Below are 13,743 nucleotides of genomic sequence, written 5' to 3'. Positions count from 1 at the left end.
GAACTAATTTCAACCAGTCTTAAGCTAGATCCCTGTTCAGAAGAAACCATCACACAGAAGGAGATCAAGAAGGAAGAACTAAATGGCATGGCCATAGATGACCATAACACTGCTTCTTTAGGGCAACCATTTCATATACACATTCACGATGTCACCACTATAATGCCTGGATATACGCAAACCCAACTTATACAGAGGAACCAGGATGTTAATTTCACTTGTTTCCATGCTTAATTATGTGTTTTTTATGTCCAATCTCATTTGTTAAGAAACCTATGTGGAGCTATTTTTGCTCCGAAATTAGGAATAATTCAACAAAAAAGGGGCGTTGTCCAACTAGGGTTGAGTATCACGTTTTGGACAATTAATTCCTTGAATCCTTCAGCCTCAAGAAAAGGAAACGCTTTCAAAGTACGACACTGGGACGGTACTGGACAAAACTTGTCAATATCACAAATGAATGACTGAAAATGGTGTAGATTGTGCTGTTTTAATCAAGACTCAAGAATATAAATATTCTAGCACATCCAAATAAAATGCTCACAGCATTTCCAAAACACAACCATCAATAACCACCCCATAGGCAATGCAAGTTACTGAAACCAAAGAAAGGATTACAATCTTTCAATTCAGTTCTTAACAGAACACAATCTAAAATTCTTAGTAAAATGTTTTGTAAACCAAAAATACTTATAACCAAAAACAATCTAGAAGGTCTATCCCTAATCTTAGATTATCCCAATCTTGTTTGCCACATCCAAAGCATCATAGTCTGGTGTTAACCTGACATAAGCTTTTTTTGTCCCATCGGGCCTGAAACAGTAAGAAATATAAATCAGAAATAAAATATATGAAGAAAAAGTAACGCAGTTCACCTGAACATATGAGTTGATCACAAAAACAGTGCAAATTCAACAATAGTGGTAATGATTTGTTTGGATGTCAAATGAGATCCTAAAGATTTCATATATTTGGCATAGCAGTTGAAGGGCACAAATCATACCCTATAATCAATTCATCAACCAAAATGACAGCAGCTAACAATTACGTAATTGTATGAACACAACTCATAAATATCATCCTCTAGAAGCTAATTCTAAAATCCATGAAAAACAAAACAGACTCCTGAAAATGTCATGCAGATTAAAACGGGATGCCTTCACAAGACTGAAAACCATGTCGCTACAAATCACCTCAAAATTATGAGAAACTGGTTTCTTTAGATTGTAAAATGTCCGGTTTACAATAGGCCCCACCCTCTACAGAAAGATATTGGCCTATTGATGCTAAGCACATGGTAGAGATCTATATTGCAACTTGGTTAATATTCTAACCAAAATTATTAATTGTCCAACAGTTGCCAAAATAAGGAATGCAAGCAGAGTAATAATAAAATAAAAGTTGAGTGATTACCTAATCAAGGTATTGACCTTCTTGGTCTGGATGTCATACATCTTCTTGACTGCATCCTTAATCTTTTTCTTGTCAGCACGAATGTCAACAATGAAAACCAAAGTGTTGTTATCCTCAATCTTCTTCATTGCTGACTCGGTGGTGAGAGGAAATTTTAGGATCTGGTAATGATCAAGCTTGTTCCTTGGGGGAGCACTAATGCGAGGATACTTGGGGTTTCTATCCTTTTTCAATGTCCTTGGTCGATGAAATGTAACTGATGTTCGTATCTTCTTGGCCTTCTTCTTGAAGGTTGATGCACCTGATTTCACAGCCTTAGCAGTTTTTATGGCCTGGGCCTTCGGGTCAGACTTTTTCGTAGGATCAGCTGCACAGAAAATAATTCACTATAAGTAACAAAAAGAGCATGGATACCAAGTTAATCAAGCGAGAGGAATCAAATTGAACTGATATGCAATTGAAGCAACAAACAGATTAAAAAGATCATAAATTAAAAAAAGACAAGAATAACAAACTTATTTGACTGTGCCTATACTTTTCCACATTAATATTTAATAACCTTAGATGATCATTGTATGGATTATAGAAGCAAACAACAAAAGTTCACATACTATGCCCGTGGACCTCATTAATAAATTTTCTATACTGCTCTCGTCCAATAGCACACAAAGTTTTCTAATAACTCCATTCTGACTCGCTGACCTCCTATATTCAAATCAACTTTCAATCTCAGAGGAACACTTGATAGGAAGAGTGAATATCTGATCAAGAAAAAGCTTCTGAATGGATAACAATATTCCTTCCTCATATCCGAACATTTCATCTTAATTTAAAAATGAATATGTAAGTTCCAAATTTTGATTCTAGCTTATTTTTTGGGACTTCATTCTGTAAATTCCTTTTCTTGGGGAAGATTGGGGTAAATCTATATGAAATGTACCAGAAGGTATGGTGGAGTAATTCTCTGAAATGACTTGTCATATTTTTCTAAATGCAATCAATTAGTAATCAATGCTAAATCAAGTAAACTTTTCTTTGATTTTTTTCCCATTTTTGTAAGTTAAAAATAAAAATTGATATTTAGCTTTATTACAGTTTTGATATGAGGGTTAGCGCAATGCAAGAGGGCTCCTGTAAAAACCATTTATCCCAGTAAACGTGTGCTATCACTGAGTTCGGCCAATAATCATCCAGACAAACAGACGGAAATGAAATATTATATCAAAATTTATGTTTACCAGAAGAAAAAAAAAAATCACTGGAAATATATTCCACTAAGGAATGTAAAAACCGAACATTTATCCAAAAATAAATAAATAAATAAATAATTGTAAGAACCGAACAAGGTAAAACGTTTACGGAAAAAAAAGGGAGACATCAAATGATTTCTAAGGTTCCAAGTTCGTTGCACTTATGTCCCATTTTTCGTATACACGCAGACACATACATGTAAGGGGGGAAAAACCGAAAAATCATAAAAATGAGAAAAAACACTGATCCCAATCGAAACTTCTATATAAAATACAAGAAAAAGATGGCCGAATACATACCTTTAGGTGCCATTGGTTCAACAAAACCCTAAACCCTACCGTACTTGGCCTTTTTACCTGCATAAAGAATCAAGAAGATAATGTAGACTTGACAAATAGGACCACTTAAACTTATCAAACGAGAGAGAATCGTGCATACAAGTAGAGAGAGGGAGAGAGAGCGCACCTGCTACAAAAACAGCCGTCCTACTAGGGTTTGCGAAAGGGAGGAAGAGACGAAATATATAACGCTACCACGAGCGGTCACGTGCGCTATATGGAGGAGATGGAGAGCGAAGAAGAAAATATTTGTGTTAAATAATTTTATTATTATTATTATTATTATTATTATTTGTTAAATCTCTCTTATTCAAATTTATTTATTTATTTTTATATTTGGGTGCAAGAAGAAAATATTTGTGTTAAATAATTTATTATTATTATTATTATTTTGTTAAATCTCTCTTATTCAAATTTTTTTTTATATATATTGGGGTGCAACATGGGTTAGGCAACTCAAACCCAACCTGAGTCCAGTGAGATTTTTTACGGATTTGAGCAATTATTTTTATAATTAGAGTTAGGTTGGGGTTGAAAATTTTTTATCCAAATTTGAGGTGGCAACACGAGCCAATCCGAACTCATAATTCTAATATTATTTTCATATATATTTTTAATTTTAAATATATTATATATAATATTTAAACTATAATTACCTTTTTAATATTGTATGTTAACATTTAGGATAATTAATTTTGTAAAAATGTGTTTGTAATTTATTAAAAATTTACAAAAAGTTTTTTTTTTTTAAAGAGTAATTTAATCTAAAACTAATTCAAGCTTATATTAAATTTTCGATGTGAAGTTTAGCCATATGGATAATCTGAATTTATTAACTTGGAATCTAAGTCCGAATTTTAAAGTAGAAGGATGAGTTGGGCTTGGATTGAGTAATTAAGATTGAAGATAAAGATGGAATTGAACTTGGGTTTAGAATTTCATATGGTGGGTTGGATTCGAGTTATACTTTAAACTCGCCCAACCCGCCCAAGTTGCAACCCTACTAATAATGGGCCAAAAATATCAAATTTTTTTGAAAAGCTTGCAACTACACCAAAAAATTCAATTTATTTCTTGGGTCCATATAATATTTGTATTGATCCAATAGTTTATTATATCCCTACTAACTTGATCGTTGGAGGGTCAACGGCCGGCACCACACCGGTGTTTGACTTTGCCGTTTTTGTTTTGCAGGAAACAGTGTCATACCAGGGGATGGCAACGGGGCGGTTTGGGGCCGAGAACACTATCACCATCTCCATTCCCGGTTAGCATAGTTACCCATCCTCGTTCAAAATCATTTATTAAACGAGGCGAGTTAAGACAGGGCAGGACGAGTTTTGTAGAATATTTTTAAATATGATAACAATTATTTTTCTCTTATACAAGAAACAAGATTCAATTACTCAGATAGAACTTAAGACTTGATATTATTATGGGAACATCAAATAATATATAGAAGTTCAAATAATAATAATACAAAATGATATTTAGTAATTGGAGAGAATAAATTAGGATTTGTTTAATATATACTTAGTATTATTTAATATAAGTAGAATAACAAAATTATAATTTATTATCATAAACCGGGCAGGCGCGGGATGACGTTTCCCCATTCCCACCCCATAATCACGCGAATTTTCATCGTAATCTCCTTCCCGTCCCAAAACTATTTAACATTCTCATAATTATTATAAACGGGACGGCTACTCGAGGGGCGGGGTATTCGCCATCCCTATTCCAATTCCCTGTTAAAAAAATAAAATATACACGCACACACGCAGGTTTTCATCCCTATTCCCATAGTTAAAGATAATGTCATCTGAAAAAATATTACCTGTTTTTTTCAAGGGTATAATTATTCCACATACCCGTTAACAATTGCTTAATGGACTGACCTTATTTGCAAACTTTTGAAAATTCAGGATTGTTTTTTTACTTCCATAAGGGGGCATCTGCCTCTAAAAGTGCATGGAAATTTTCTTCAATTTGCCCTTTTTATATTTGGATGCCATCAAACTTGATCGTGTTCTGGACAAGTACCCTCTACAAACTTCTGGGGTACGGTCCTCCGGTAAAGTCCCAACATATTGCTAATTCGAATTTTTGCAATGAAAAATGATCATACGTGTTTACTTGAAACCTGAGATGAGAGTAAATGCTTGTCCGCCCACTCAAGATCAAATGTTTGACTAGTTGCAACTAAGTCATACATAGTGGGCGCGAAAGTTAAAACAGAGCACAAAAGCGACAAAATTTACATCACATATAATGGAAGCAAGAGCGCTGAGTGTGAAAGCCGCATCTATTGAGAAGAATTGTGTAACTTAAAATGCAAAAATAGCAAACAACTTGCTTCAGCCCTGGCGTCCCATATATCAAATATCAATAGCCAATTTTCTCTCCCACTGGCAGCTTAACTTGCAGTAATCATTCCAGGGACTAAATGTTCGACCAGACACAAAACAATGGTGGAGTTCTACACTCACCAAACTGGTTTAGAAAGAGGTTCAATTTTCAGAAGTTCTTTTAATTGTTAACCAAACGAATATTCGAATTGCTTTGTATGTTATCTATTTTTATTTTTTTATTTTTATTATTATTATTTTTTTTGGTTCTCAATTATTCACAAAAAACTGAAACAAATAGACTTTTCTAACTCGAAAGCATGGTACCTACTTTAATGGAAGAGACCATCTCCATCTTGTCGAATGCTCAGCTGTGTTGTAAAAACTGCAAATCCCAATTATATGGAGTAAAAAGCGACTAAAATTTTCCCTGTTTATTGTCCTTTTAAGAGAGTGACCAAGAATACAAGCAGCTCCAACAAGGCATTGAACTAACACTCAAGTACAAATTAGATGTCAAGTTTCCAAGCCCCCTATGGCAGGTCATAATGCAGCACCATAACTGCTGACAATCAGCTAATTGTAAACTTTAGTTGGACAACATCATAATGACCAATTGAAGACACGCCAGGCAAGATTACCCTTAATCTGCTACATAGGGCCCTTGTTGGTGCACAATTTTCAGTAGTACCAAAAAGCGCGAAGTATAAGATTGTTGACACACAAGTTAACAGAAAATTCTCCATGAAGAAACTCTATTTAAATAAGTGATTGCTTATACCTGACAACTAAATAGCCCTTCGTGAAGATAACGGTCTGCGTAAATTTGGGGCTCAATTGTTTATTGAGTAGAGGCCACTCCTCAGAGTCAAATAGTTTTTGCCTTCCATTTATCAAATTTGAAGGCCAAAGCGGGAAAACAAAATTTCTGCCATTCAAGCCCTGTTTATAAAAAATTTCTCATGCACTATTAAATTTTCTAACTAATCGAGTCCACAGTTAAAAAAATAACAATCTTCTGGCTACAATTTTACCAAATGGCCAGCAGTATCAGGAAGGCCCTGGATCAGATGAATTCGTCTGTGCCTATGGTGCAAGAAAAGCATGAAGACAAATTAGAACAAACCCTGTGGAGACTGCAAAATAGAAGTGAGATGATATCAACTAGATGCCGCTGAAAAAATAAGGGAAAATAACAGAAACTGACAAGTATTAATTGATGCACCTTCTAATGCCTTTCACGACTCATTTATCAAAAATTGCAACCGTTGTCGGAATGTAGAAACTTTGTCCGCTTCAACCACCATGACTAAACCCATTAAGCTGTAACTTGTCGTGGAAGCCACAAGGAACCAAAGCAAAACTTGCAGAGCACGTTATCAATATCCATCTAACAACATTGCCAGTAACCAAATTACAAAAGCATAGAGACAAGTAAAATTCATCTTTATAACAGGAAAAAGTGGTTGTGATCAAGTCAAATTTGCCTTCTATTTATTTTTGGTTCTATTTTCAGTTTTGCAGAGACCATTGCTTATCCCTCCCCAACCATTCCAAAAAGAAAAAGGAAATCACTCTTTTTCGATCTCCTCAGAATTGAAGATACGAGGGTAAAACTACAAGTAACTTTGTTGACAGCAAACTGTGTGTGTATACATAACGCGTATAGGGAATAAGCACAAACTACAGTCAATGGAGAGTACTGTTCAGAAGCTGCAATTTATATCTAGCTTACTGTTTGAGTTTATTTGACTGTGAATCTAATAGACTAATACTAACATCCAGAACATAATAATACAAGGTAGATTTTCCAATAAGCTTTTCATCCCAAAAGAATGAAATAAAATAAGTCTTCATCATCACTGCTACTACTACTTGGCTTCTGTTTTTGGTCATATGAAAACCAGCTATTTATACAAAGGGAAAATATATACTCTTATCACCATATACCTTGTAGATTGATTTTAGAGAACATCAGGTAAAACCTAAAGGAGAAGGAATTCCGGAGCTCCTCCGTCGGCTTCAAAAGTGAAATAACGATACATATGTTTTCATTGAAGAGACTTTTAGAGCTAACAGGGAAAAGAGAAATATTTGTTAAGCTCACCCATCCTGATCCCGTAATATATTATCATCTATAACCTCGTCTTCGGTAGCCACAATACTTCATCAAAGAGGGCATCATAAAGAGGCGGCAAAAGCTGTGGGGGAAGATTCGCAACATGCTGAGAAACTACGAGACCCACGCTCTGTGATTGCTCTCCCACGAGCGATCTCAAGTTATCAAGAACATCCTTCTCCTGGCATACTTTAAGCAGGAACTCTTTCAGCTCCATAGTACATTTATGACCCTGAAAACAACAAAACCATGACTTTTGAGCAAGTACAAATAATATGCAACCACATATTGGTGCCAGATCGTTTAAAGTTGTCCTAATTGGTAGTCTATCACTAACCACATAGCACCACATTATGCTAGGAGAGGGAGAGGGAGAGGGAGTAAGGCATTGTCAGCATATACCCGATAAGAAAAATCAAATAAATAGCCTAAACCCTTCCCGGACCCCGAAGTGGTGAGAGCCTCATGCCATGGGTTTGACAATTTTTTTTAATTGGCAGCAGGGAACAATTTATGTGGAACATTGTCTAGCAATCAAACAGCACAAATGGATTGTTCAAAAAAAAAAAGAAAAAGGAATTGACCAAACCTAATAAGTGTGGTTACATTGAACTCCCCTTCATCAGAAGAATCGGATTGTTCACTCTAACCAGGAAGAGAGACAAACCCATTACCTATAGAAAAACTTCATCAAATAAATCAATAACAAATCCAGTAAAGAATGCTTGCATTATGATCATTTCCAAAAAGAAAAGCATGGACGGTCCAAGCAAATAGGATAATACATTACTCTAATAAGGGTTTACCAAGGCAATTATACCTGCAGATTTAGGGGATGATTTCCTGTGGACCTTGGAGTTATGTATTTGGCGCTTAACCCTGTAAGCAGAGGCAACTCGGGCGACTGATCGAACGACCAAATGGTGAGAAGGTGAAAGACTGAGCTTTGAATAATTGGCATTAACTTGTTGACTTTCGAGGCATCTGGTTGACCGGTGGCAAACTGATTACCTACACCGAAGTTAAGGTCACTGAGATTTAGTATACAGACCTGATACACAAACAAGGCTTAAAATTTTGATGTCATTGAGATTTAGCATATAGACCTGATGCGCAAATGCTCATTAAGGCGCAAGGGACTCGCGGAGCCTAGGCACAAGCTTGATTGATACAAGGGGCGTGTTGTATAAAACGTGCAAATTAATCATATGGTATTGCAAATCTGAAAAAGAATAATGCAATGATTAAATTTAAATTATGTAATATATAACCACAAAATTCACAGCTAATAAGAGTAATCAAGGCCAGAACATAACATATCAGATAAAAGGCATGCAAATATTTTGTATTTTCAGATATCATAATTTATCATCAAAATGCCAAACATTCAGCAGAGGAAAAAGTGTCCACACAATGAAATGGATGCGATTCAATTGTACCGTGTTTAATAACTTATTCATGTAATAGAAATGTTTGATTGCACTTGAAACCTTACTCTTATTTTGTCATACATAACTTCTGAATTTTTATATATATATATATAAATAAATTGTTTTTTAACCAATAACTCATATTAGTTATTCCTTAAACAAAGAACTAAAATAAATCTTATTGTCAATTTTCAAAAAAAAATGTTATTAAAAATAAAATATATTAAAATAGGTAGTTAATTCATTTCACATTCTTATTTAATGTAATTGATCGGGAAGGCCTTAGACACATAAGTGGATTCACTATATTGTTTAAAGTTGCCCAAAATCCACTACTATTTTGAAGCTTGCAAAAGGATTCTGTCGCACCCACTTTAATCATATAAAATTTCAAATCAGATATAAATATGAAGTTCGTTTTACTTGATAATTTATAAAATTATAAAATAATTCTACAAAATATCTAGTTGGGTAAATGTGAAGGATTTCTATTGCTACAATACTTGTTGTTTCAATTAGACCAAATGAAGGTCAATGGCCTTATAAGAGAATTTTAGAATTGAGTTTTATGGTCTATAATGTTCTAAAATAGAATAAATTACTAATACAAAAACTATAAAAAATTAAAGTACTCATGTTATTATAAGTTGATGCCTCACCATTCACCTGAATCACCTGCGAGGCATTGCGTGACATAACCTTCTAATGTGTGGCGGGATAAAAACATCAAGTTTTGGTGCAACACAATTTGTCATATCTCCGATGGCCAAATTCATCATGCACCACCATTGTTGATATCACTATTAGTGCACAAACGTTTGTTGCATAACCTTTTTTTTGTGTTGGCACCGTAAAACCAAAGCTACTATGAGACTAACCAATAGATGATCGAAAGAGCTATATAATATTTCTCGGCCATAAAAATTGTGTTCCTACATTTGTATTCAAATTAACAGGTGGATTTTTTTTTTCTCTCTCACTTTCCTTGGGGTATGTTAGTTTAGACTAATTGTCAATTGGTGACATTGGATGCACATAAAAAAAATTCCTCGCATGTTTAATTCTAAGTTTCGAAAATGAACTCGAGTCAAATCTGATGTTATCACTAACACATCTTTACTCACCAACTTCTAGGAATGTTTTTGTTTTCATTCAAACGGTTCTATTTAATGTTCGTTAAAGTAAAATATGTTATAATTTTTTTGAAAGTAAATCAAAATATTACATAATTGAGTGACAAAACAATTAGTTAAAAATTAAAAAGTTATCTCTGGGTATGGTTCATTAGAAAATATCAATTTGAAGTTTTCTATTTGATTCCCCATTTGAGCTATTTTTTAAATGACAACAATGGATTATCAAATACCCCGCAACAAAAACACTTGGCCATTAGTGTTCTTTATATCACCGATGGAAATTTTATTATCTTTTGTGTAACTTTGTTTATTCTGATTTGTAGTTTTCTGCATGTAATGCAAGGGAATGCCCTTGCTTGAGCCTTTTTACTATATTATATTTCGTTTTAATATATTCCACATTCATTTAGGGAAAAAAAGAAAAAGGCTTGTTTTGTGAAATTCCAATTTCATGATGCTACTAAGGAACTGATTTCAACTGGGGAAAAAAATTGCTTGATCTCTTAAAAATGCGTGGACAGGTTCCATTAGCTAGTTAAATCAACAATTTAATCATGAATCAATTTGAGTTTGGGAGAGCCACACAGTCAACGGTCAACATTTTCACATTTTATTTTTTATTTTTTTATAGGATCTAATTTGTACTCTATCTATTCAAAATAAGTGTTATATATATTTTTTTTTTTAAAGTCCCAAATAATAGTTCATTTTTCTTTTTCAAACTACATATTTCATATCTTTTTATGTATGTTATTTGAGTTTAAAATTTAAAATTTGAATATTTAAAATTTAAAAGGACAAATTAATAATTTTTAAGACAAACAATACATGTTTTTTATATTCCTTTCAAAATTACTACGCCATGTTAGTGACACTTAAACGGAGACAAAGGAAGTACATGGTATAATCACGAGTTGAAAACCTGTAATCAATGCTAGAGTTTTAGATGTTTTCAAACTTTTACTCATTTGGCATTAGATATTTTTAAACGAAATATGGAGTAAAACTTTTTGGATTAATATGTGGAGAACCATATAAGTTTCAAAAAAAATATGTTAAAGAAGTCCAAATTCCAATTAGAGGCACATACATGGGATTGGCCCAACTACTAACAACGGATCGTCCTCCATCAGTAACTGCTCGGTTGATCCACAGGTCTCTCTTTCCGGTCACAAGTTCCGAACGCAACAACGTTCAGTGGGGCACACGTCTTAACCACAATTAGAAACCAACCTCAGGTTAATTAACCGGGGTTAGTTTCGCCTCATCCCAGAGCCAGTGTTTAGCTCACCTAGATCTGCTTTAAAACTAGGGTTTCGAAAAGCGGATAATTTTGTCGATTTTATTGATAATTCTTTGAATTTTTGGCGTGAATTGTAAGAATCTTTGTTCTGTGTTATCATCGATCCGTCTCTGTGGAAATTTCACAAATGGAGACGCAGAGGATTATTGAATTACCTCACAAGAATATGGATAAACGCCCCAGGAAGAGACCTCGATTGACATGGGACATGCCCCCTTCTGTTCACCCACCTCCCAAGGTATAGTTACATACATAAACACACACATTTTTATATATACATATGATCCAAGCAAGTATTACTGAGAATATATATATATATATATATATATATATATATATATCTGTTTTTATACTTGATATATTTATTCAAAATCTGTGCCCATTTTTTATTTTTTATTTTCCAATTGTCACTCCGAGTTATATGTAGTGTTATTTTTATTTTTATTTGAGTCGTTGTTTCTCTTAATGTCTATTTATCTTTAGAATCGTGATGAATTGTTACTCAGATTTAAATTTGTTTTGTATGTGTGTGTATGTTTTGGTTGAAAATTTACTGAATGTGGATCAAAATTGATCTTTTTGGCATTTTAGAATTTTTTTTTTTTTTTTTTTTTTTTTCATGAAGATATGGCGCCTAAGGAATAGGGATGCAGACACACTGACATGGGTAACGACACATAACTAACACGAAGATATGGCAAATTTAGGAAAAAAAAATTGGACACATGCATGGCAGGGATACAACAGAAGAAAAGAAAATTTGTATAATTAATATATAAACACATTTCTTTTGGTTGATTTTATCTACACTATCATGAATGTAGTCACTAATTTACAGCGTTAAGCTAGATGATTATTATTTTTGTTTTCTAAATCTTTGTGTTATTTTTCAAAATAACTCATAATATATTTTAAGATTACATCGGAACTCCAATTTTTTTTTTTTTTTTTTTAAATATAGTAATTGCAAAACTATCATTGTGTGTCTTGAAAGTGTTGGACATGTGTTCATCACTTCTACCTGTGATGGACACCTGTTCAGCCGTATCCCGTGCTTATTTTAATCCGAAGACCACATTTAGTATCTCCACTTGAATCTTGTTTTGCAATTGCCTGCTACTACTGAATTTAATAACCCATTTTAGCTTTCTCCTGGCTTTAGCTGCTAACACTTCCACACATGAATGGCACATGGATTCATCTTTAGGGAAACAGGCTACAAATTGTCAGTGTTATTGCCCAAGTTAAATTGTCAGTGTTATTGCCCAAGTTTTGAAAGATGCAACTTTTCTGCCATCATAAAATACATTTATTTTATTGATAGACTTGAATGAATTTTGTCCGCCATGTAGATACTTCCATCAATATATTGCGGACAGGAGTTTACAAGTGGGGCTGTCCCCAACTTTACTTATTCTTCCTTATATTACAAAGGAGTACCCCACAATGGATCTCCTCCTTGGAGACCTGACGACAAGAATGGCCATTACATCTTTGCTATTGGAGAAAATTTAAGTCCCCGTTGTAAGTATATTTCAATTCCCTTAAAGTTGTTTGTACTTATGCATCGATTTTTGGTTCCGTTTTGTGATGGTAAGTGTTTATGGTATACAAGATGTCAGAGGGTGATCATGTAAATTTGAGGACACTTGCGTGGTCCAATTTATCTAATAATTTGGTTTTGTGCTAACTATTTATGTAAATTATGTGATTATGCAGTATGAATCATGGCGAACAAAATCAAAAGTTTAAAAAAATTTAATAATAAAAGGGTAAATTACTTTGACCTCCTTTGAGGTTTGCTGTAATTAGCAATGGATTAAAGTTTTGCAAAAATAACTCTTGACACTCCTATGGATTATGAATCATTATCACCATGTTAAACTTTGATGGTGCAATTACCCAAATGCTCCCAAAATTTTGTGTAAATTTAATATGCATATTAGATATACATAATTTTTACTTATATATGTATTAATCATTTATAATCAATATGTTATAATGAAAATGGTATTTCTCCTCTAAATATTATTGTTAAAATGGTTATTTTGTATATTAAAGTCAAATTTGTCATTAGCTGCATATAAAGGCATTTATGGAATTTCAGAATTAGTCTTTAACTGGACTGACGGTCAGCTAATGGCTACGGAGGTCAAAGTTATTTCAGCCAAAATTCAAGGGAGGCTGTGGATTTTTTTTACAACTTCAAACCGATGGTAATCATGGCAAGCAGCCTTAGGGAAAAACTGGGTAATTTACCCTTAGAAAAAGCTTGAAACTTTAGAAAGTCAAACCAAGGACTGAATTAGATTTTACAATCCAGAGTTGTTGAGGAGTTTTACATTTTGAAAACCTATGAAGGATGAACCATTTTTAAGAAAGTATCATCATCATTGGGGGTGGAG

The 13,743-nt window shown here is 33.6% G+C and overlaps 2 protein-coding genes across 8 annotated transcripts in view; one reads left to right on the top strand and one right to left on the bottom strand.

The window, feature by feature from the left end:
• Positions 1 to 548: 548 nt before the first annotated feature.
• LOC132293494 (large ribosomal subunit protein uL23-like) lies at positions 549 to 3,221 on the bottom strand. Of its 2 annotated transcripts, none has more exons than XM_059791008.1 (4): positions 3,130 to 3,221; positions 2,964 to 3,020; positions 1,414 to 1,780; positions 549 to 813 (listed from the first exon to the last, which is right to left on the bottom strand). In XM_059791008.1, exons 2-4 carry the CDS (start codon positions 2,974 to 2,976, stop codon positions 729 to 731), a joined length of 465 nt encoding a protein of 154 aa, XP_059646991.1. In that variant the 5' UTR covers positions 2,977 to 3,020; positions 3,130 to 3,221; the 3' UTR covers positions 549 to 728. The 2 variants fall into 2 exon arrangements, with proteins under 2 accessions (XP_059646991.1, XP_059646992.1); XM_059791009.1 differs by having other exon boundaries at positions 3,103 to 3,159.
• A 7,882-nt stretch (positions 3,222 to 11,103) lies between these two features.
• Positions 11,104 to 13,743, top strand: part of LOC132293491 (serine/threonine-protein kinase AFC1) — a 16,736-nt gene continuing 14,096 nt past the window's right edge. For 5 of the 6 annotated variants that reach the window (XR_009477844.1, XR_009477845.1, XM_059791003.1 and 2 more), the window contains exons 1-2: positions 11,104 to 11,576; positions 12,691 to 12,862. Coding sequence is in view for 4 of the 6 variants with exons in the window: in XM_059791003.1 (XP_059646986.1) it covers positions 11,466 to 11,576; positions 12,691 to 12,862 (283 nt within the window). In the remaining 2 variants the exon portion in view is untranslated. The remainder of the gene's footprint in view (positions 11,577 to 12,690; positions 12,863 to 13,743) is intronic. The other variant, XM_059791005.1, reaches the window with a different exon arrangement.

Source organism: Cornus florida, unplaced genomic scaffold (assembly GCF_030987335.1).
Source record: "Cornus florida cultivar Cherokee Brave unplaced genomic scaffold, ASM3098733v1 CherokeeBrave_3.0.0_Hap2_Chr02, whole genome shotgun sequence".
In the NCBI taxonomy this organism is placed as follows: Eukaryota; Viridiplantae; Streptophyta; class Magnoliopsida; order Cornales; family Cornaceae; genus Cornus; species Cornus florida.
This window is presented reverse-complemented; position numbering and strand designations above follow the sequence as displayed.